Raw genomic sequence first — 25,976 nt, forward strand, 5'->3', positions numbered from 1 at the left:
TGATCAATTTTTGTCCTGATTGAAACAGTAGCAGAGTAGAGTATTTTAAAACCTGGTGCTAGGTAACACTAGCTCTCAGAAATAAATTCTATTTATTCAATAACAACAATAAAATTAAGTTAATTTACACATACTTCATTTCATGACAATCATATCAGCTTAAGTACAAAGAATTCCAAAATCTCAAATACATTTCCAGTAGCTTAAAGGCTTTGGTTTTAACGAGGAACTAGTCTGACTCTCTCAATTTAGAGAAGCTTCATTTAATGAATGAGGGTTTCCCATCCGATCTGAGGTCCAAGACCAGTTAGAGTAGGCACACTAGTCACTTGTTTTCTTCAAACGATAACCTCAAGTACTTAAGGCTGTTGAACAGCAAACCCAGATCACAGAGAGAATGCACCATGTGCAAGAATGCCAGTTTATATGCTACATATTCCCAAGAGAAATCGCCGATAATAGAAAATAGCTGCGGCCCACATTAACTTTGATGTCTTCTAGGAAAAGAGATTAGTTCCTTCACTGTTCTCATCAGTCATTTAAATAAACAGCTTTCAAAATTTAAGAGCTCTTCTGAATAAAGACAAGAGCAGAACTGAGGTAGAAGGAACTTCATCTTTAAAAGGGTAAATAAAGCACCACTTTAACGGGGTAAGTCTTAAAAAAAAATAAAAAGTATTAATATGAGAAATATATTTGGTTTTTGTTGTCATCGTTGTTTGGGACCATAAGCCCCAAATAGGCACAATTTGGCTACGGAGTAATTTTAGAGTAGAAAAATAATATTCATTACCATCTGCTAATGCAGAGTGTTAATGAGGAAAAGCTGGAAAGTCTTAATACATATTTGACTGTGCTTCACGCTTGCATATTACAAGTATTGTCTTCTTATGTATGCACAGCACAGATAAAGTTAGGCTCACACTCAGCAACACTGCTCGAGCCGATGAGAGCAACATTAAGCTTTAGTGAAAAGACTGTTTCTAAGGAGAAACTGCCTTTCCAAGGAGAAAGGCCTTTGGCCTTTCAGTTTCCTCACTTTCTCACCTTATTACTGTAACACTGAGTATTACTTACTCTGTAACTGATGTTATGCTTTCCTGTTCAGTAGGTATTACTGCATCATCTCTCAATTTATCACTTGGAAGCTGAGGTGGTAAGAATTCCACATCCTTTTTCTTTGGAACTTTATAATACTTCCAAGTAGTATCTGCTTCATCTTCCTCCAAATTCACTGCAGTACCAACATACATTGTAGGCTCTATAACTTCAGGAAATGGAGCTGGAAAAGGCTGAGACAAGCCATCAAGTCTGTCTTCCATTGTTTTTGTGGGAACCAAGGGATCTGGCGTTGGCATCTGGTAGAAATGTTGAGGAGAAGAAGGAGCTTTAGTTACCCCTTCATCAACTACATCACACGGGTGAGGACTAAGTGGCGGTGGTTGAGGTGAATTTGCCATTTCAGCATTATGCATCTGAGGAGTCTTTGCTACATCATTAGTTCGGATATTTGAAAATCTCACTTGACTGTCTGGTGCAGTCATCACAAGCCTCTGACTTGCTGAATCTGCCTCCATGGCAACATCATCACTGATAGATACACGATGATGAAAAGGAGTCAAAGGGCGTTTTTGTGGCTTATCCCCTTTGTCTTGCTTCTCATTTGTCTTGTGCTTTGGAGCTGCTTGCTGTTGCTGGCCCACAGGTGGTGCCTGCCCCTGCTGACCTGAATTTCTTGGTTTGAGATTTTTGTGCCTGCAGAATTAACATAGGGGAAAATACTTCACATTAATCTTTCAAATATGTCTATCACAGCATTTTCTTTAGGTAAGAATCAGCTTCTAAGTCATTAAACAGGTGATTATAGAAGTCTGATACCATTCTGAAGTGGAGCTGCCTCTTTCTGACCATAACTTAATTTAAAAACAGGAATAACATTGTAACATTTCAGAATACTGTTTAAAAAAATGGAAAGCGCTGTCCTATGAGCCCAGAATGCACATAATCCTCAAAGGCATTTATAAAATATTGTCTTCAGTTATCAAAAATAGATAGCAACAGCTTGCTCATATGGCTTTTAACTTCTACCAACACTGCTGAATCAGTAGAACAACATAAGAATTAGCAAATGACTTCTTGGATTCAAGGATCAATACCAACCAACAGCATTGTGCAAGTCTGTGTTAAAGAGTGGAAAATTAACATCAAGAATTTAGAAGTCAAGCTGTCAGTCCTACAAAAGCTATAAAATATTCTATAGTTATAAAACACCTTTTGTGGCTATTTCTTGCTAAATTTGCAGGCAAAGACTCCATGTCTCAACTGCATTAATACAGTTAGGTTTTGGTGGGGTGCGTGTCCACTCCCCCACTCAATAAATGCACTTGAACTTAAACATTTTAGCTTTGAGCTGAAGATGCCAGCTTTCTAGATCTAACAGAACTAGAGGCATGAAATATCAAAGCCTGAAATGAAACTGTTCGGATTAAGCTACTGAACTACACGTACATCCTTAGCACCCAGGTATTCTCTGCCGTTCCATTAGGAAAGTCACGAAGTACACAGCTTGCATTAAAACCAGGATTATGGAAGAATAAAAGGTAAGAGGTAGCAAAATCTATTTTTACTTTATACTCTCATAAACATACACACACACTTCTCACTGCTTAGAATTCAAAGCATAGAGAACAATAAGGGCTTTGTTTGTTTGTTTAAAGTCTTTGCAATTTCTCTTCAGGGAACTGCATATTTCTAATACATACCTCATACAGTTAATTGACAGTTTTCTCTTAGCTAGCACTATCAAACCTAAAGTCTCCTTTAGGAGAAATTCAATCCCCCACCTTCTACCAGCTCTTCTCATGCCATTAGTATTTCTAGAGAACTTAAACATTTCAGTGAAGGAGAAAAATGTATTTCTTTTGACATGCTATACTCTCCAGACATTAATTTTTTGAATATTCTAATATTCAAATTGCAAGGTAATCTGTGTAACAATTTAAATCAGAAGTGTTTGCACCTTTGCAACGCTTCAGTCACCTAAATGTTCTATAGTAAGTACAAAAATGAAACATTACTTAATGTTTCCATTTATGTTAAACAATTTTAAACAAGCTTGTTTATAAGGACAAACAGCTACATCTGCCCATGGAATGCCATATTTCCCAGAAGTAAATTAATATTTTTCTCTTTCACCCATGCAACAACGATCTTGTTGTTCACTAACAGCTTTTTTCTTTTAAGACTAAAACCACAGCCCTCTAGAATAAGTTCTTAATAAATAGGCTTCCCTTTCCATCATAGCCCAAGAAAGCTGCCCAAGAGGTAGTTTCCACCCTTAAACAGGCCCACGGAATTCCAGACCAAGACTCAGAAATTGTCACTGAACTGCCAGTAGGTCCACTCAGACAATTCACACGAATAAAAACTCCACATTATCTTATTGGGCAGAGTTTCAAGGCCTAAAATGGCATGTAGGATGAGATACAAGTATGTTTGTTTTTAACCACTTTCTTATCAGCAGCTGTTGCTTAATTAGTCACAAAGAAGTCATCATGAGCCCTCTCCTGAGCACTTGAATCTCAATGTACACTGCTGGACTACTGGTCTGACAATTACCATACCTTGAACAATTGCAATTTGTCCTCTGCGTGGCTTCAACAAAATCCCAGGATGCTACCTTGTCAGCTGTCTCTTCATCACACAAGCCATTTGATGTAGCAGAATATTTCCGCCTATGATTCAGTATTGGGAGAGTTATTTGGGATCAACACATTTATCTTCTGTCAAGTCTCAAGAGCAGTTTTGTGACATAGGATTCAGCAAAAAAATCAAATAAATTTTTGCTAACATGTTAAACTGAAAAATAAACAACCTACTACTTAGGATCCAAATTAACTTCTTTAAAACATGTTGTAACTAAAACACCTTCTACTAGCAGTCATATCATCTTTAACAGAATTACATTCTACGACACACACAAAATATGGTATTTCTTTTAGTTTCCTAAAGTGAGTACATACTTGTTCTGTGCTCTGTTCATATTGCATTCTTGCCAAACTCTGTCCACCACCTGATTAGCTAATTTTCTAGGTATTTTGCCACCATGATGGCTAGTACTGTCAGAGATAAATCCATCAGAAACTGAAGAAAACTTCACCCATTTCTGGGCAGATTGAGCATCAACTGAAAAGCAGCACAAGAGGAAATAGTTTTAGGCAATGAGGTAACCAACACTGGTTGAACACCCCAGGAAAAAAGTACTTGCTTAACTCAATGTCAGGCAATAAAAACAGAAGATTTACATATAGTAGCAGATTATTATAGCACAGTTCCCTCAAATAGAGGGGAAGAAAAAAAAAACACGAATGTTTGTTATAACTGGGCTGGCTATTCTTTATTTGCCCAGGAACTACAGGCCTGAAAGAGAAAACAACATTGCTCATACATCAGGAAAACTTGAGCAAAGCTACCTGTTAGCGAATTTAACGGTTTTGTTTGTTTGCTAGTTAGTTTTGGTTTTACATTTTTTGTTGTGGTTTTGTCATCCCTGTCCTGTGTGTCTTATTTCCCTCCCAGCCCCCCAGGTCTTCTGCTACATTCATCTGAAGAAAAACATGAAAAAATGAAAACAACCACTTGCATACCCCTTTTCTGCACAAAAAGAGCTATTTATAAAGTCATAGGAAATTACTAGTGAGCCTTACCTGCTTTGACTTAAAGCAGTATTCTATAATAATTACTCACATGGTTCAGAAGGCACACAGCCTATAGGAAAGTCAAGTACAAAGAAGCTTCCTGGGACTGCAAAAAGGCTGAAAACACCACCTTGCTTATCAACAACCAAGATACACAATGATGTTTATAAAGCTACTCCAAAATACATACACACGTTGGCAGGGGGACAACACAAAGACCTTGACCACAGAAACGTAAAGTACTGGACTGCAGCATCAGATACAAAAGCAGTCCTTACTTTACCCATTTAAAAAACATTTAGGTTAATTTTGCCCAAAAATGAAGAATAAAAATTGTGTTTCACAACAACAGACTTCTGAATTTAAAAAAAGTGATTTTGGTAACAAGTCAGTTGTACAGTGAACATCTGAAACCTTTCTAAACACTGCTAGATTTTAAGAAGCAGCAGTTAAAATGATTTCCCACATGTAGAAGCTAACTTTACTATACCTGTTTGAACTTCCTCCGGGGATGTCGGTGGAGTCAGAGTTACTGAAGACATTGCAGGATCTCTTGTGGAAGCAGGCACTTGGTGGACACCCAAGCAAGTAGTTGAACAGTGAGACGCCCCAACAGTACTAGGAGCAGGGATGTCTGTCTGAGGAACCAGAACGAAGCACGCTGGATACACCATTCGCACACCAGCTGAAAAAAGAACAAATCTATTTTACAGTTGTTCACCAACAGCTTACGTTTAAAATAGTCAACAAAAGGATCACCTTACCAGTTGCTCATAAATTTACCTGCACTTTCTACCTACTAAATCACTAACTGTGGACAAGCCTGTTGTCATCATTACCTTAAGATTTGTTTTATACAGAGGATTTGGTTGAATGTATGAAAAAGGCTTTTTTACAGGCAAGAGACAGCCCCAGCCTACACATACTACTACTCGAGTCTATTGTTTTGGTTTGTAAAGAAAACTACAGACATAACTTTTAGTACCATGTAAAAGTGACAATATTCCTATCGCTGTCATCATCAGGGTCTACAGCCATCACTGCAATACAAGCTTCCCTCACTTACTACAGAGAAATGACGACATTAGTTGGCAAATCAAAGGTCAGTAGCGCTCAACAAACAAAAACTACTGTGTCCAAGGAGCTTAGATTTTAGAAACAAGAGGAGATAAATGCAGTGCCTGAGTACATTAAGTTCTTCAGGTTTGTGGTTTTGAAGAAATCCCTGAAAGGCACATCTGTTCTGTTTGAATTTGCACAGAATCTGAAACGGTACAACATGCTTTTGATGCATCTCTGATGCCAACAGTGACAGTCTAGTGTTTTTGTTTTAAATATAAAACAAACAGCCTTGCTTCTCAGGGCACAAAGAAAAATACCTTATCTAATAGGTCTGTAAAACACAATTTAAGTAGCCACTTGTTTTAGATAGGCCCAATCATTAAATAGAAAAGGAAGAGACCAACAGCTGTTGCAAATGGCTGCAAAAGAATAAAATGGGGTCACTTCCACATGCAGAATTTTGAAGACCTAACCAAAAAATTTCAGTAATTACAAGGTAAAGAGAACACATACCAACAAGGACTTCGACAGCAGCTAAAGAATCATCTTCCCAATCCATGTCTTCTTGCTTTTCCTCAGACCCCTCCTTCAAGTTAGATGTGACAGGATAGAATTGTTTCCATTCACCAATAAGCTTTTTTGTCGATGAATCAGAAAGCTTGAATGACTGCCCTGTGAGCGTGCCATTTAATCCAAAGGGACTTAGAATAACTAAAAAAAATAAATACACGTAAGTTATAGATTATATCTAACCAAAATTTGCACTTCCCACTGAAACAGTATTAGTGTTATTTCAGCCACACCAAATAACTTACCATTGGTAAGTACACCCTGATCACATTTTACTATACTGCACAAGTTGGAGGCAATAGGTATGCATTGTTAAATGTATGTATACTGTAAGAATTGAGGTATCACAATAACCATTCCCAATTAATCTGTTTAAACAAGCAACAAGCAAGTTTTTGACTGGGCTAGCAATGACTCTACAATATACAGGTGGAATAAAAGAAGACCATTTCAAATTCTGACAGTTACAGTGTTTCCCCCATCCTTTCATTCTGCTTGGTACAGTTACAACAACAATGCTACATATATAAAAGGAAGTAATCTGTTTCGTGTTTAGTCTTGTCCATATTAGAAAAACACAGCTGCTGTTAAATTGCATTCAAAGAAAGCAAGTTTGGACACTGAGCAGTAATAAACAACGGCAATGCATAGTCATGCAGGAGAAGTGATTTCTCTAGCCAACACAAGTGTGTCTTAGACAGGGAATGATCAAACAGCCCACTAACCAGACTCGGGCCCCATCACTCCTTTGTCTTCGAGAGCATAGCCTGCATCTGCTGGTGGAACCAAAGCAATTTACAGGCAAGGAATAGCCAAATAAAAATGGGAAAGGGGAGTGAATAGGTTAAGTATGTCAAGTCAGAAATGGATTTCTAAAAGAGAGGTTGTGGAAGCTATGTGGCGGTTATAAAGCATGTTGAAAACGCAAAATACTTGAGTCACCCATAATGCAGTATTCAGAAATAAAGTTTACTGTATCGTAAAGTCACATTATTGGGCAACACGCCAAAAAGACGAATATAGAAATCATCCACCTGCAGAAGATCCGAAATCCAACTGGCTTCTGACTGGCTATGTCAAGACAGCAGATGTTTGGGTAGAACACGTAGTCAATGCAAAACAGAATGCCTCTGCCCCCACTTCCAGAAATCTTCATACTGAACAACTCCAAGGATTGATTTATTTTAATACACACTAATGACCAGCAAAACCTACCTTGAAAAGGGCTGTTAGACTGCTGGGCAAGGGTGAGGTGTTCTTCACTAAGCAGGTACACAGGTTGATGCTGACTGATCTCCACACTGGTACAAACATTGCTATCCCCATGTAAGAAAAAGGTGAACGAGCAGGACAAGTGCTCACTGGGGAGAGAAAAAAACAAATCCTAAGAATAGATCCTACAACGGTAAGTAATAGTTTTGTCACTAATTTGAAGGGACTTCATTCCAAAATTTTCATTAATAAATACTCAAAAATCCATTCCATCTAAATAACTAAATGCTAAATACATGTTTCCTTGGGGAACATACAACGTATTACAGTTTAAAGACAAAAAAAACTAAAATCAATCAGGAAGAAAACAAGAGATGCTAAGTTTTCTCTTTAGATTGAGACTTTGTATTTTGATGCCTAGAGAAAATTTAAACACTTCTTTTTGCAAATCAATTAAAAGTAAACTGACTTAATATTTTATAGTATATTTATTAAAAAGCTATAAATATATTTCTGAACATTCATTAATTTTAAGGAGGTCATATCTAGGTTCTTCTGTCAGAGATTCACTAAGCAGAATTTATATTTTAAGATTTATATCAAATATTTGCCAACAAGTAGCTTATTTAAAAGCAGAAAGGCAGGCAGCAGCTTTGGGAAATTGGGATTTTTTGTTGTCAGGGTTTTGTTGGTGGTGGGTGTTTTCTTTTGTTTGTTTTATTGAATCTCATCGCCATGTTCCTAAAGCCCATCAAGTAACTAAAACTGAACTTCCACAGCTATGACAGGAAGATATGAACAATTTAAGGAAAACTCATTGTTAATCAAGTCATCAAAACACATATCAATGTTTACTATCAGATGCTTCACTGACAGCTTCTCAGCCTGGACCAATTGTTTTTAAAAAAATACAGCCCTGTACAGGAAAAAAATATATATCTTTCATACAACACTGAATTAAATAAACCTGGTTTACATAGTGCTTGACATAGCCAATAACTAGTTAGCAGCTCCATGAAATCTTCTACCTCCTTCAGAGACTTCCCAATTTTTGCAGCTATACTGCCTGTGTTTTGTTACAAAAATAAATACCTGCAAGTACAACTAAGAAAATATTTTCTGTCACATCCAAATCATTTTGATGGCTTGTGTGAAATATATTTCACCATTTTTAATTAAAGGGCAGGAAGAGATTGGGAAGGAAATAAAAGCAGAACCCTGCCAGCCGGCTGCAGAAATAGTATATCTCAGTACCCAATTCCATCTGAAAAATCACTTTTTCAATAATTAAAAGTTGTACATGCGCAACGATTTTAAGTTATATAGCTACAAGTTATCTCAAGTGTCAGCCAGACCAATAGATTCCCATAGGAAAGGAACAGATGTGCAAAAGCAAGAAGATGCTGTTTACATTGGACATTAGATTAGGTCCAACATTTCAGTAACAGAAGAATGAAAGTCAAGGAGAACCTTAGAAATACTTCATAAAATACTATACAGAAAATAAATTCTTTTCTATAAGAAGGGCAGCATCAAGCACCTGCTCAGTCTCAGGAAAAGAAATGAAACAAGTCAAGGGAAACAGACTAAATGAAGTGAGTCAAAATAGCAGATGCTAGTGCATTTTTGCAAGGTCAAATGGAAGAGACACTCCATGAACTAGCATAGCCTAAAAAGACCGTATGAACGCAATACCACCCTCTGCCCCAAGAAGAAAATTAGACCCCATCAACACCAGCACTGCGTGCGTACTCTTTGTGAAATTTTAGTCTATAGACTTTTTAATGAGAACAAAACACAAATTTTGCATTTCTGGAAAAAAAGAAAGTTTCCAGGCCACTGAAGAACTGAAAAAGTCCAAGCATCTGAGCAACACCTATTGAAATACAACCTCCACAGGTATATTACTAGATACATCTTCAGTGTCATTTCCAAGACGTTTCTTCGACCAGGTGTATCGTAAGACAGTAAAATGTATGAGGAAAAAAATGTTTCTGGAGCTGGCACAATCCATTCAATCTATGGAAACGGAGATAAGGTGGCTTCCTGAATCTCACCCCCAAGACTCAAAGAGCAGCCACCAGGGCAGTCACCGCAATGAGAAGAAAGCTACAGTGTAAAATACGTGGCTTAGACTACCAACTAAATTAAAATCAGGGACCTAGAAGACTTCAAGGATGAGAAAACCCACAGAGCTGAAGGCAGAAGAGAAGTGCAGCACCACACTTTTTGTTACAGTATCTTAAAGCCGACCATGAAGTGAACTCAGAAACTACTCTGGGGGGTTACGGTCCTTGACTGAACCGCAACAATTTTCAAGCTGCTTCAAGCCCGTGGTAGTACACTGATCTGCTCTTCAGTTTTATTTTATTTTTAAAGAACATGAAGAGCCAGGATGCAGAGATACAAGTGAACTGTCATACTCACTGACCACTACTTAGCATAATTGCTTCAGTAAACTAGCTCAGGACGGCGTATTCCCTGCAGATGAAGTATACTGTTGTTGGGATGCCTGAGCAGTTGTTTCCAAAATCCAGGGACGATGGAGCTAAGCATCTTGTTGATGATTTCAAGTTCGAGCAAAGTCACACAGTTAGCAAACACCACGAAGTTCCTATATAGAAATCTGATTAAACTTTAATCCTTGTGCAAATAGTTAAAGACTCATCTTGTCAAATTGAACTTTATTTTCAAAATATTGCGTGGTTTAAGGTGAAATAGTGGACGGTGCTGTTGGCTGCAGGTGACAGATAGCAATTCAGAAGCTTAGTATGAGGAAGAGTTAAAAGCACATATTCTTTAAAAACACTTTAAATGAGATTAAGCTATGTCTCTAGTTAACGCTACATTATTACACAGATAAAGGGCAGACATCTGTAGTATAATCTGAGAGAATTCAGATAAACCAAGACAAAGAGAAGCATCAGCATGATAACAGAAGCATGTCAATTCACTGCACTGCAAAGCTACTCCTAAGTAGTAGCAAGGAAAATTCAAGGTCATCATGCAAAAGCCAAATCAAAAAAAAAGAAAATAATACAAAAAAGACATCTCCCCTCCCCCCATTGAGCAGGAGGGAAGTTTCCAACAAAATAATGAAGTAAGACAGTGGCCATTGTTGGCACTGACATCATTCAAACAGCTTTAGCATGAAAGCTGCAAGCACACTATTTGTAGCAGAGAAAAGCAGATCCACTACGCTACATTTGATTCTAAAGTCTCAATGCAGATCGTTCACTAATTCTGCTTATAAATTTGGCAGAAAAATCAGGCACATCACCTTCGATTTTTGTTTTGGTAGGTGCAATGAAGTCATTTTATGCACAATAGAATACGATTGTTTTATAGTCGGTACACACAGCCAAATACTGCTGTCCTTAAATTCAACTGAAGGGAAAAATTTCCATGTGGTACCTCCTGAAAACATGCGTCGTCTTAACTAAAGGTTAGCAAAGACAAAACTCATATTTTATGAATTCAGACACAGCATTAAATTTCTTCTAACTAGTCACGCTCAGGAACTGTTTCTTACCATTTAACACCATCAGTTCTGTGTTACAAAATCAGTGCTTATGAAAAAAAGTCAAAAATACAATGAAGATTTATAATAATTTTTAAAAAAAAGCAGAAACATACCAAAGCTTTTTGCAAAAGAGTGGAGGAAATGTGGTAGGAAAGGTAGAAGCAGAGCTCTAAGTTACTGGCTGCCCCTACATACACTATTTTATGGACTAAGCAAGAAACCCATAAACATGTATTTTTTTATTATGTTTATATTTACTTTTATGGATACATTTGCACATTCCCCAGTTCTGTAAGTTTCCAGAGATTCATTGGTAGCACACAATGCCACCTCAAACTCAGCTCAGGAGAAATTTTCTCAAACCTTTCCAAAAGCTATTAAATTCCACCACTTGTCTAACTTCCTCTCCTATTCTCAATGGCTCACACTGCAGACAAAAATCCTAATTAAGTAAAAATGACAGGAGCCCCTTCAGAATTTAGCAAGTCCACTTAGTTGGTCAAAAAGCATTTCACTTCAGGGTAAATAGGCAAATTGCTTTTACAATTTAGTCAAGTACACAAAACCAGAAAATTGGTGATTTCCTGCCGACTAATACAGAGTTCGTCCTATGCTTTTATTTGTGGACTTTTTTTTTTTTAAGTACCTCGGAAGATCACTAGATAATTTGTGCAGAGCATCTCATGACTGCAGTATAAAGAAAACCTATACCAACCTATACCACAATGCTCAGAACTTTTGTTGTACATGCATAGAGGTGCCAACAGATGCCCCCCCAGAAAAGCTTGTCTTAAAGCTACTATTGATTCTCCATTTGTTTTTTTATATTTTTTTTTAGTTCTACAGTACAATCAAGTATTGTCACATGTGCACACAGAAGAGCAGAGGACAAAATTTTAAACAGAAAATTCTGAAAACGAAACCCTAATTCTCAAAAATCTCATTTTCTTGCTCAACTCTGAATATAAGTTAATTTCATTAAAGGCCTAACTATAGGCCTTAACTATTAATAATCTAGTGTCCAACACTGGTAACCCATCTCTGGATACAAATGTTATGGAGTGATATCACATTGAACATTCTGTATGAATTTTGATCTGAACACACCAGAACTGAGGGAGTTTCAACACTGAAAAGAAAAAAAAATCCTTCAGAGATGAAAGATTACAATTCTATGTGAAAAGAAATGGCAACCACTGTGGACAATTTCAATAAATTTCTTTTTCTACCTTCCTAAGAGAAACTGAAGTAAAAGAGGGGAAAGCACACTGAAATTTACATATACATGAGGTTTCTGCATCTCCATTAGCAAATCTGAAAATGCCTCCTTGATAAAAAGATAATTAGGTCTGTTGTTTTTTTTTCTCCTCCACATTAGTACTTCTGTAGAGCTTTGTGTCTTCGAAGTGCTTCACAAACATTAGCTGCATTAGAACCTCACTAATCCACACTTCACTAGATTACACACTTCAAGTCAGCACCGCACTATGGCTGAAAGGCAAGGAGACTGCAGCAACATCAGAAGCAACAAAGGAGTCTGCAATTAAAGAAACCCTATACCACGTTTGATAGCAAAGTCAAAAAAGCATTCAGATGTCTCAACTGAAAGGAGAATGTTTCTTTGTTTTTATAGCTATCGCATTTTTTTCCTAGATTGTCTGTAAATTATTTCCAAGTTGATCCGAGTGGCTAACCAAGTCAGAGCACCAGCAATCGTAACAAAATATTTACCATATTCTCACTGTGTATTTTTCTATTCCCATTTCCTCGAAGAGGAAAAAGGACGTGGCAAAGCTAAATTATTCTCCCAGAACTAATGACTTGCATAATTACTTTTCTACCATTTCCCTTTCAATCAGGCAGAACACTTCATTTAGGAGCACAAACACAGAGATACAGTTTTAAGTCTTATTAATACTGTTCACTATTTCTGATTGTTATAAAGTGTTTGTTAAAAGCTGGAATACATTGGCCAACACCCTGAATCCTTTGGGGCATTTTGACCAAGAATCAATATATATCATGACTGGCTGACAACAGTCATCATCATCATCCATTGACCTGACAGCTCCCAACTGATGCATCACAACTGCCCAAATAAAAGCATCTCCAAATAGTTATTCTTCGCTATAGCCTATTACAGGCAGTATATTATCAAATAAGTTTCTTTTTAAAAAGATGACAGTTGCCTTCTCTAGTAAATTATTGGGCTGGAAAACAGTCTTACATTTAAATAGGTTCTTTGGGAAAGAAAATCCCTTCGTATTCAGTTATTCACCTGTACTCCCCCTCCCAGCCTGTTTGAAAAATAACACTATAGCAATGAGCAGAGAATAGAAAATAAAACAACTGCCAAGGAATAAGTCTAGAGGAATTCCATACCTGACCACATGCTCAACACGCGCTGCCATCATCCTCTGTTCTACTCTACGCTTTGTTCTCTGTCAGGCAACCCTCGAGGCTTTTCATCATGGAGAAGAAAGAGGGAAGCTGCCAAGCCACTTGAGGCTTTCTGAGCTAACGGAAGAAAAGCAGAAGCAACTCCCTCAAGACAACCCATCTACCACCTTTTCTTTGTAAGTGCTTGTTCAGAATAGTTCTTTGTGACTACATACATCTTCCAGGAATAGCCAGAACACTGCAGTGCGCTAATGAAGAGCAGCTTTCTATGCAACCACCTTCACACCTGCACCGCTTCAACAGCGATTTTAAACATGGAGTCTTCAATCTCTGCTCACCGTGCCATAATCCTCAATGAGGAGACTCCACAATCTTCGTTCAGACTAGAAAAGAACTGGAATTTAAATATGCATTTGTAGTAATAAGCAAAATACGAAAATAAGGAAAATGCTAAAGTCAGATAATTATATTAATGCAGCTTAAAAACAATGTTGCCGGAAAAACTCATGGTGGTTGTGGGATTTTTCCCTTGTTTCATTTTGTTTGTTTATAAGAAACAAAAGAAAAAAGCATAAGGCAGGTACACAAATTCTGAAATAGTTCAGGAGCTTTGTTTTTTTGTTTGTTTTATTTTGGGGTGTGTGTTCTGGTTTTTGTTTGTTCTTTCAAGTGCTAGGGCATGAGGGAAACAGAGAATAGGAGGAACATGCTAACACACATACTCATTATTTTGCTGCACTACTTTCTATGCTAAGAGTTTGAATCATCATTAATCAATTCACAAACATGCCTTTCTTGCCGTTGGCTACAAGTTTCCCCATAACATCAGGGTCTGTGTCAGCCCCTACCACAGGGTCTGCACTTCAAGCAGACACAATGGCATTAACATCCTTAATGGGAAATCTCAAAGAGATGTAACCAAATGCACATCTACATTTTTCTAGCAAGTTGCATACCCTATCTTAACATGCAGTAATAGTATCTCCAAATACAGATGCTTCTCTAACTACTGACAAAGAGATGGAACAGCAGACATTTTTCTAAGCATCTCTGAGTAACTCCCTATGGTCATGAAGGTAAATATAGCAGAAAGCTGATTTTGATGATAACACAAAGCAAAAAACATAGCTAATAGCAAAGTAGAAAAACTTCCAGTTCAAAGCACATCATTAATGACTACTGTCAAAGGCTCTACAAAATATTTTTCACATAGCTAAGGATATTTTGATGTTCGCTAGAACTGCAAGTTAAAAAATACATATATTTGTTTATTCCATAACCAAGTTGTGTGCACTAAAACAAATACAAATGTTGTAACCTGTATTGCAGAATGTCATATTCACCTTAAAGGCTTCCACATTTAGTCATTGCTGTCATTATTGAGCTTAGTTTCAATAAAAAGTTCCAATAAAAACAAGGTTGAAACAAAAATATATATTTTTGCATATTAAAACCACAGAAGCAAAGCTGATTCTTTCAGAATGCAACCAGAACTTCAGATACCTCTACAAACACACAAAATTGTGCATATTTCTGCAGATACAACAATTACAAGAAATATTACAAAAAGAATTGGCTCGTGTTCCCGTATTTCTGAACTCGTATGAGACTAATAAAGCTGTCATCTTGTATTTTAGCTTCCTTTCATTATTCAGGATACAAATCTCAGTTATCTGAACTTATGCTTTCACAAGAAAATATACATGTGCTATAAAGAATAAGAATCCAGAATATATTTGGAAAACAGATAATAGCTAGACATTAATATATTTCAAAGCAACAGTTTTCGATCTATGGCTCTGCCCCATTCTGAAACATTTATAAACATCTTGGTAAGCCAGATGTTTTCAAAGCTGAAAATTGAAATGCGTTACAAAATTTTCATTTAACAAAATTTGACCTATCTGTATGGTTTTAGTGCTACCTTGTTGCTCAGTGAACAAACAGTATAGATTCATTGTTACAAGCTAAATATCACTTTCAGTTTTTCCTGACGAATCAACTACCACTGTAACTTAAGCTAAATAAGAGAAAACTGCTTTGTGATGTAAAGTGCTAAATTTGTCTGCTTGTAGTCTCTGTAGCAACCCAATATTCCAAAGAGACAATCATGTGATCAATGCTCTCAGCTCCTGCTGTTTATCCTGCACTGTCCTACTTACAGCAGCTCTCAATTCCAGCTGTCTACAGTAAAAGGAAAAACATCACCTGCTCTCCTGCCGGTACATGATGCCAGAACAGCCTCATTAGAGCTGTTGTAAAAGAAAAAAAAAATGTTGACATTGTTTGATTTAAAGACTAACGTAGGTAGGAAATTTACACAGCAAAAGCAGTTGAGCAGACTTAATAGATTACAGAAAATACCCCAACAGTATCAAGGAAGAACCACTTCATTTCAACTATTAAGATTTCAAATTAAATATATAGAAATAAAGGCAAAGCCCATTATTACATGTACTTGGTCAGTTAAGTCTCATTCACGAAGTTTTGAGCTTCAGCGTCCAGAAGTCTCCTCCTGTTCCTTAAAATGATAATAAGGATAATAAATAACTCAGAGCATCCTTCTAGAGGAAGCAAGAAAAACTGTGTCGTTCCTATCAAAAGAAGGCCCCCTGGGAAATAGGAAAAAGGTAGCCAAACAGCAGGATGAGGCAGGAACATGGGCTTAAGACCCAAAACATAATATTCACTTTGTCTTAAGGGCAGAGAAGACCAAGCAGACAATAGCCAATCTTTCAGGGTAGCTGCTGTTACACTATCAACATAAACATTTCTGCAGTAGGCAGCAATTACTACGTCCCTATCAAGAAAAATTTGCTCACGCTCCTGGCCCAAGTCACGGCCATTTGATACTGAAGAATTGCCAACACACTCACAAAAGGAATCCATTGTGGATAGTTTTACCTCTTCCTCTTGGTAAGACAAGGTAGAGAAAAAATATTTATACATATATAAAATATACAGACACCCACAAAATGTTTTCCAGCAGTCATTTCCCTTGAAGTCATGTACTTGCATTATATAAGGCCGTACCTAGGCTAAGGTTAAACTGCATTACTTGTGAAACTTGTGCAGCAAGTTTTATTCTGTAAGCTATGATAAGCTTATCACTTACGATTTTCCGAGTGGTGTTTTTTTTTTGTTTGTTTGGATTGGGGAGGGGTTGTTTTTTGTTGTGTTTTATTTTTTTTTTTTTTTAAGTGAACAGGTTTTTTCTTTTTAAGTAAACATGTAGCCACCCAGAGCAACTCCTTATTTCCTACTTAAAAGGAGGAGAAAAAAAAAAGCAACTGTACAAATAATGCAGTAGTTTTTAGCATACTGGGTTTCCAGTCTTTGATCAGATCATCCCACCAGATCAATATTGCTCAATTATTTGCTTACCGGCACTTCAAATGTGTTAAAATTTAGCAAGTTGTACTTATTGCCTAAAAAACTTCAGCAGATGTGCTCCACATAAGCACTTAGTACTTTTATTTTCATTAGGAATATCAAGTTTAAGCTTTATTAAGGAACTTTATCTAAAATAGTGTTTAAACTGACGAGTTTCCTAATCATATTTATACTAGTTACACACAACTATTTTATCACCCAGCTGGTGGGAGGCAAAGCTTCATCCAGAGGCCGCCTTTGAGCAGTCTAAGCAGAGAAGGGAGACAGTTGGATGCAGCAGATCACAATCTCCACCTCTCACATTCAAAGCGTGGAGTTTTGAAGAAAACGCACAACTATTTCTGAATGTTACAATAACAACACGATAGGTTGGAAAGGAAGAAAACTTCGTAACTTAATATGTTGTTATTTAAACCACATTATGGAGCTTCTGTAATCCACCCCACTTTAAGTGATTGACAAAAAATGTGGCAAAAAAATGTGACAAATACTGTGGCAATCATTTCTTCCCTGCTTGGCTATAAGTAAGGCCATTAACAAAACCTTCTCTTCAGTCTGTTATTACGCTGTCATCCCAGCTGACCCCCAATCCTGAAAACTTTGGGAATCACCTGCTTAAAAATTAAGAGCAACAAAGAAAAAAACCACTGCGTGCACACAAAAAAAATCACCACACACACTTCTTGGAGTTACCGACTCCATTCCTACCCTCTCTCTAACCAGAAGTGGAACTAGCGTACTCAAAAACCTCAGACGGTTCCTCAGACGGGCATGGTAACTGTGACTTGTTCTAGCAGATCAAGTTTCACCAAATACATGTCTGGCTCACTTTTCCCAACGCTGGTTTTAGATTGGGGGGGGAAGTAGGGGGTGAGAGGGAGGCAGGGAAGAGCAGGTCATGGTTATTACCTTGCAGCCTTGTCAACATGCAGCACGTGACTGCAGAACGCAAACATTCGAGGGGGTTCGGTGTGGCGTTTTGGTTTGGTTTTTGCCTCTTCAGTAAAAAAGATTAAACAGGTTTTAACGTTAAAGTTAGATTAACAAGTTTTAGTAGTCACATCATAAACATCTTTAAATAGTGACCACCTAAAACCAATTAATTCTTACTTCTTTGGTTATTTGTTCACATATCCCAGTGGCATCAGTTTATGAGCATTATGGACTGTCCTCTTAAAAATTAAAAAAAAAGTCAATGGAACAATGAAGTAGTGAAGGTTGTGGTGTGTTTTTATTTTTAAAAAATCTTACGCAGGGAGAAAAACAAGAGCAACAGACAGGAAGCCACGGCTGCCTGAGGACCTGTCATCCCAGCCAAACACCCATTAGAAATCACACCCTCATGTCTCACGGGCCTCCTGCTCCGCCGGCCCACGTGTGAGGTGAGCACACCGCTCAGCGCAACAAACAGCCCTTTAGTTCCCTGCCACAGTACCACACGCACAAGAAAAACCCAGCGCTGCCTTTTGTAGCTGGGACACCAGGAAGTCTCACGCAGGCTGGAGCCACGGCCTTTCAAACCGAACTCCGAAAAATTCAGATGGGAACAACTGCAAATGAAAGAAATAGCTCCATCCGCACATCCTTCAGAGAGAAAGGAAGGGAAAAAGTGGGACTGAGGCTCTGCACAGCAGTCATCTACAGCTCCAAAAAGCACATGAACGAGTTACCTTCGTAGCCAAGAGCACTGACTATCGAGTCTCTAATCCAAGTCTTTGAACCCTAAGATTGCCAACAAGAACAACGAACCTTATCTAAATCTGTAGTTAGAACAGACAGAAAGCCAATCTGCAGAGTAACTAGCCAAGTCCCAAAGTACAGGGCAGTATAAACTACGATCTGAAGTAGACTGGTAGCAGATTTCATACCCAGCATAACGAGCATCTCGAAATTACATAGGCACGTGAGTTCTACGCTCAGGGTTTCTGAATGTTAATGCAAAGAACAGCCCAAAGAAAACAAAGCAACCCTAACCACGGGCTGAGCAGCCACTCGATAACTGTAACAAGGGCCGAAAGGAGGCAAGGCAGCATTCGTTCCCTTCCACTACAGGGAAAATCCTTCCTGCTCTTGAGCATAGACACTTTCTTTCTATACTTCCACTGCTATTTAATATTTTCTAAGATGGAAAGAAGGAATAAAGATACGCCAACATCATCACACGTTACCTTTTTCTTTCCGTAAGGATGATATACATTTGATCTGCACAGGCAATATAGGGAAGTAATTACAACCTTTCTGAACAGAAGTCTTTCATTCCCCGTGACAGATGCAATACCTGCCACGTTAATCTGGGGCTGCCTCCACACAGGAGAAGCACTACTTTCCTGGGGAGGAAATATATATATATATATATATATATATATATATAAAAATATATAACAGAGGAAAAAATAAAAGTCTTCTGAAAAAGACTATTCTTCCCACATCAAGAAGCAAGTACAACATGCTTATGAAATCAGCATTATGAATCACTACTCTTATTACTAGAAAGATAGAAGAATAGAAGAAGTGCCAAAAAAGACAAAAAGGTAGCTTCAAAAGTGTTCTGATTTTTAAAATAAGCGTATCCATAATCATGGACAAAAGCATGGCTTTGGGGAGGTGTTGACGGTGGTTTGGTTTTTTTTTTTTTTTTTAATTAAATCACCAGACCTACAGAAGAGATGGACTTAAGATCCAATTCATCATCAAGACCAATACTAAGGGAGGAAAAAAAACACAAAAATTGGTCTAAAACTAACAAAAACTAAACAGCTCTGACACTCCTACAGAACCTTAATACCAGGTGTCTACTAAAAAACGTATTAGCACCCTAGGTGCAACATTAAGGGCATTTTCCTGGCTGGCTGCAAGTCCCTTTATGTTGAGTTAGTGCCTTGTGCTCTGCTGTAGTGTCATGCTTAACGCTCAGTGAGAAATGTCCCTTTTGACTACAAGAACTTCTGAATTTATGCAAGAGACCAAAATCCACTCAAATCATTCCACCTGACACTTCTTCCTCAGCCCCAGAAGCTTCCCAACTGCAGGGGCGGTATCACAAAGCAGCTGTTTCACTCCCTTGGGCTCCGCTCTGCACAAAGTCGCGGGGAGCAACAGGGGCCTGAATGGATCCCTCCAAACAGCCTAAATTTACAGAGTATAGATCAAACTTCTAGGAATATCTATAAGAGGCGAGCAAAATAAGCCAGGAATATGCGCATCTGTTAACTACTCCCCTCCCTTTATTTCATACAAATCAGTACTCAAAATACCAACTGGTATTGAAGTACCTGGTAGGAAACAGATTTCTCCACAAGGAGATTGTTTAACACAGATCTGTTTTATCTTTCTACCTACTTCCCCACTAGTTCTGGACTACTTACAATGAACTTGTGTTGCAGGTAAGCACACAATTCCTTCAGTTATTCTCATCAACCATACTGACCTTCTGAGCTTCTTTTTTAAAGAAAAGAACAAATTATAGAGTTTCCAAATTAAACAAACACTGCTATTTTATTTTAAAAGGTTTCATCAGCTTTTCCAGCTGTTGCGGAGAGCTTTATAGAATTACTGTAAGAGATGCCATGACATAACTAATGCTGGTTTCAAATGGCAATTTGGAAAACCAGTTCCTCAAATGAGGAAAGCCCAGAGCGTGCCAAGATGCTATCAGTCTAAATAGTTAAAAGTAAACTCTTTACTATTGATTTATAGCACCAACAGACAGAAGAAATGGATGGGCAAGGACACCCCAGAGAGGAGACATTTACCCTGACTAGGATGGAGAAAGAGATGCCTAGAACTAAAGGACAAGTTTATGTATAAATTAAAAGCAGCAGTTCACAACTAACAGAAACACACACAAACATGTGCTTCTGCTTCTTTTGCTCCAAAACAGCTCTAGCTCTCTTTCAAGTTTAAATTTATTACAGAAGATGCCCACAAAGGCCAACTCCACACCCAAAAAGCAAAGCCACTGATCTCAAAATTTCCTGCATGCAAGATTTAACACACACACACAGACACACACAAAAAAACACGTTCTCTAAGCTTTAAATTACTTTGGATTTTAAAAGCTGATTTGGGAACAGAGATTAAACTTGTTCCAGCTAACCTAGTTTTTATTCATTTCATTATTTATTGCTAGGCAACATAGACCGTGTCAAACCACGTTAGAACCATGCGAAGAAGTTCTTCCAATCTAGATCAGAAATTTGCTTCTCGCCCTCCTCCCCCTCAGTGTGGAAGCCATATGCATTCCTCTAGCACCAGTGTTCCCAGATGCAACCTGCTTTCTGACCAGGAGCTGACAAACTCTCTTCTCAAAGACTACTGTACGATGCAATTTATCCAAACTGCACGTGAAGCCTGCAAATAGCTCTCTGGAATTTCTCAAAGAATAAGTAGTATTTACAATCAGAATTAGTCCCCATCACTATATTCGGAATTTCAGAGCAAGGCTCTCTTCACAGTTACCCTTTTCCTCCTTTCTAGAAGACTTTAGCTTCTTTTCCGACATCTCTCTTACCCATGGTCTGTGTTAGAGTATGAGTACAGGAGAGATGGACTATTAAGTGCAGTATTACTTCTCTTCGTCATAAGGAAGTTTTGAAGAACTCCGAAAAGGCAGTAAAACAAGAAAGATCAGGGATCCAGGATCCCAAACAAGCCATAAACTGAGTGCTCTTAATTAAAGATTTCTTCTAGCATGAAGCTTAAATAAACCCTACAGCTTCTTTAATAAAGCAAAACAGAACATCCTACCTTTTGTTTATAGGTTTTTCATCTTTCTCATAGGGCTTCACAAACCATTTCCCAATGCGCACAAAATTCCGATTCATTAAACACCTCTCCAACAGGTTGTGAACGGCTTTGAAAAGCAGAGTGCGACATTCATAAGAAAGTCCATTCTCCCAAACACCATCTTCCTCTTCTACAAGGCAAAGGAGAAAAAAATAAGTTAATATTGAATTACATCCTATTATTTCGTGTACTAGACATATCATAAAATTCTTTCCTCTCTCACAAGCTCTTAAGATATTCACAGCATAACACAAAAACAAAAAGCCTGTAACTTTCAGATAATTCTACTCATGTTATAAATCTCCACCACCCCCACCCCCCTGTAAAAAAAAAAAAAAAAGATTCAAGGCTGCTGATAAACAAAAGGAAAAAAACTAGCACCAGTAAGTTACATGTTGCAGTCTGCGAAAACAGTGTATATGCTGATCTGCTTGCAAGGTGCCTCATGTTTTGAGTGGTCTGAGCTACTTATCCTGAAAAGTTAGCGGATAGTTATGCTTTAAAAAAAAAAAATTTGCCCAAAGCCAGATTTTTAATATATCCTTATGTCTTTAGCTACCACTGACTGAAGAGCCAGGCACATAGATCAATGATTAACTGACCCTTAATGGTCATCCATTCGCTAATGGAGGGGGGGGGAGCAGCAGGGAGGGAACACCACCCAGCTTCAGACAACGCTGGTAGGAACAACCTAAACCTTTTCCCCAGAAGATATGCACAACTGTATTTACTATATTTTTTTTAAGACCCAGAACAAACAAAATAAGACACTTCTGCATGTAAATAGAACAGCAAGCAGAAAGACAAGGCCCAGTTCATACTGGTACAATTCTGAAGTGAAACACTGAGATCTTACATGCCCCACAAATCCAACACAGGCCTGGAATCCAACTTACGCAAGCCAAGTTGATTTGCCACATCGGAAAGCGAGATTCATTACAAGATGCTGTAATCTCTTTAACCACTCTGGCTTGTAATCAGAGTTCGAACACACAGTCTGCAGGCCCTAGAAGTCCACGCACCGGTCCAAATAATTACAAAGGCAGCCACATTACGTGAGTAAAGTGAGGGACGCTTCAAGGATCCTGTAACCTCTCTCAATGCATACCTGGTGTCATTCATTCCCATCAACGTGCTAATTTGGAAGATAACATAAGGAAACTCAAGATCTTGTCCTTAAATTACAGACAATCCGGCCTTACCTTTATGCCTACGATTGCTTGTGCATCACGTTTGACACATATCCCTAAGGATCTGCTACTGGTCACCTTGGACTAACCTAGCACAGTTATTCTTACACCGCCATCGCTATTATGCTCCGAGTAACTGCAGAGACTACCAGACTGCCTGACATAGATAAGGAGACGTATTTTTACTTCAGTCTCTGGGTAGCCACAGAATAATTTAGGCTGAAAGAGACCTGTGGAGGTCACTTGCTCCCACCCTCAGAGTTCAAAGTTAGAACAGGTTGCCCATATCCCACGTGTGTGTGTGTATATATATATATATATACATATATATATATATACACACACACACACACAATATATAAAATATTCCATATTTACTGCCCCTTGAGCCTTCTCTGCACACCTCCAAGGCGTGAGGCTTGGGTTCAGATTTAGTTCCACATACGAGGTCTTACAACGGCAACCTGCCTGTTCACCTCTCCCTCAGAGAGGATTTTGGTTCTAACAGCTTTCCACTGGTTTGCTTCATGGTCAGAAAACCCCAGTAATGCAGCCAAGTCCTTGCATTTTAAATCCCCCTTTGAAATAAGCCCCTTCACCTTTATCTGGAAGCCACTTAGAAGCTTAAAAGGTTGCAATAGTATTAAGTAAAGTCTCAATACCCTTAAATTAGAGAGCATGGAGAAAACCAAACACCTAAGAGTTTTATTTAGGAAGAAACTCTACAGATCATTACAATAAACAGTGTTTAGGACAAGGATGACAGAGGAAGAAATTTCAGGATGCTACTGCAACTAGAACATGGGGACCGTACCTGCGTATTGCTAGATTCCAGACAAATAAATGTGCATTTCCACACCAGATCTGTATTGGGAGTTATAGAAAATTACTCATTGTCCCAGAATCCTTCTCTGAGGGATAGAAGCATAAACAGACCTGCCCCATAATTTATAAATGAAGAGGTGCACATCACTACAGATGAATCATTACATTAAATAATTCCGGTGAAGACACGGAAAAGCAAGGAACTGCATTTCCTAAGAGACCTCACCATGAATTTCCCCTAACTCCACTGTGGAACTTCAGTGAAAGCTTGTTTTTCTGATTGCAAAGCTACACTATAAGACAGTAACTCACTAAAGAAACATCAGAGAAGAAGCTTGCAACAAAAAGCAACAAAGGTCCAAAGTCAAAGGGTATAAAACCCTGGTGCCAAGAGGACACCTTTTCCCCGGCCCGGAGATTTGTAGACACACACAAATGAGCAACCCTATCCTACAGGCAGCTTTGCTGCTCAGCGCATACTGCTCAACTGGTGGCAAACAAGCAGCTCAATAGAGCAAACATTAACTACAAAGCTTAATGATATTGGACTTTAACTGCACAATAAACTCCACACCATTTCAAAGGTTAAATAGTTGGTTTCTGTATGGCTTTTGTAATTTAAAAAATGATTTCAAGAACATCCCCTGCATCAATCGCCTATAATGGGAGGAAACAAAGAGCTATTTGCAGACTTTCTGCCTAATTTTGTTTTGACATATTAGTATATCAATGAGAGGAAAGCTGCTGAAGTCGCACGTACACCGAAGCGTAACTCACAGCTTGCATTTTGATGGTCATACAGTGGACACAAACGAGAAGTTTCAATTTTCAGAGGGTACTACAAAGCACTAAGCATTGCATTTAACATTAATAGTTGTGCTGACAACCAAGTTACTAACAAAAGTTTACGTGCAAGAACTTGCCACTACATTGTTTCAGCAGTAAACTAAGCTAGGAGAGCCCTTAGGAATTGCAAAAGATGAGCATGTTATGTGGGGTAAGTGTAAGGCATTAGAGGGAAATTACAATTAAAACTCTAGAATTTAAAAAGACAGCATGCTACAAACACGCCTGCTGATCGGAAAGAGCATCTGGGGTCCAAAATATCAAGCTGAAGTGCATCTTGCCAAAGAAAGGCAAGGTTAAATAGGATGGCAGTTAAAAGATACCCTCATTTCAGAACATTATTCAAATTCATGCAGAAAAATAACAGTAAGTGTTCTGCGTCTTTTTGAAGTCTGTTTAGTCATCAGCCCCAGCCCAACCCCCTTTTTGGTAGGGATGGAAGGGGAGAAATACATCATCAGCTCAGACCTCCCAAATATTTGTCTTCTTCATTTAAATTATTGTTTCCCAACAACTGAAAAAATCCTCCTACTTAATAGAAATTGTGCAAAGTAAACCATTAAAAATCCTTTTATGGAAGGGAGAGGAACAGACACTTTTGTCTTCTAATCTTTTTTAAACAGAATAACGGTAAATGTTCAACCTGATAGTCGTAATAAACCAAAACGAGTTGCTGATTCATTTTAAGAAGGTGTTAAGCCACGATTTCACTTCAGACAAGTGATATCCACAAAAGTGCTTTGGTAACCTGGAAGTTACAAATATTTTAATTTTGATTACAAACTTTTTATTTTTGATTAGCCTTCTTAGCTGTCCAAACTGGCCAACTGCTCTGTGGCAGAAATTTATGTCAACGCATTAAACAAATATATACATATATTATCCTCCTATAAGGAATTTTCCTCCCTCCCTCTTTACACCACACATGAAGTGGAATTTTCCTTACAAGAACCTACAAAATTAGGAGAAAAACTAATGGAAACAATGGTCAGGAAAAGGAAATTTTCGTAACACATGCAAACAGCAAACTTTCCTCAGTAAACGCCTCCCTGATACCATCACCATCCCAAATTAATGAAACAGTTTCAGAAGGCCGTTTGCTTTCGTTACCTTTGTGTTCTACTTCACATTCGTCCCACATCCACCTGAAGCAGTAAAAAAAAGCTCGCTGTCACTGACCGTGCCCTCCTGTCCCTCCGGTGCTCTTGGACAAGCACGCTGGGAGGCAGGAGTTTGGAAGCACGCTCAGGACACAAAGGCCCTGCCGTTTTTAGGGAACTCCGGAGAAGCAGCCTCTCCATACCTCCCTGTTCTATTCAAGGCAGGTTATTCTGAAGGGTATTTGCTACCTACAGACCTTTAGTCAAATTGAAGAACCAAGGATTACTAAGAAGCAGAACGTTGCTTAATATGTTGTTGTTGTTTTGTTAGAATAGCAATTTTTAATTTTTTTTGACGTATTTCTCAATGGAG

The 25,976-nt window shown here is 38.2% G+C and overlaps 1 protein-coding gene across 3 annotated transcripts in view; it reads right to left on the minus strand.

The window, feature by feature from the left end:
• Nucleotides 1-25,976, minus strand: part of MED13 (mediator complex subunit 13) — a 59,165-nt gene that overhangs the window by 23,697 nt on the left and 9,492 nt on the right. The window contains exons 1-8 of one of the 3 annotated variants that reach the window (XM_083806283.1): nt 13,680-21,564; nt 13,447-13,581; nt 7,545-7,690; nt 6,273-6,470; nt 5,188-5,382; nt 4,023-4,185; nt 3,624-3,734; nt 1,078-1,755 (exon numbers count right to left, since the gene is read on the minus strand). In XM_083806283.1, the coding sequence (XP_083662409.1) occupies nt 1,078-1,755; nt 3,624-3,734; nt 4,023-4,185; nt 5,188-5,382; nt 6,273-6,470; nt 7,545-7,690; nt 13,447-13,478 (1,523 nt within the window). In that variant the 5' untranslated portion in view covers nt 13,479-13,581; nt 13,680-21,564. Of the gene's footprint in view, nt 1-1,077; nt 1,756-3,623; nt 3,735-4,022; nt 4,186-5,187; nt 5,383-6,272; nt 6,471-7,544; nt 7,691-13,446; nt 21,565-21,603; nt 21,773-25,976 lie in introns of those variants that run through there. The other 2 variants (XM_083806281.1, XM_083806282.1) reach the window with 2 other exon arrangements.

Source organism: Anser anser (assembly GCF_964211835.1).
Source record: "Anser anser genome assembly, chromosome: 20".
Taxonomy (NCBI): Eukaryota; Metazoa; Chordata; class Aves; order Anseriformes; family Anatidae; genus Anser; species Anser anser.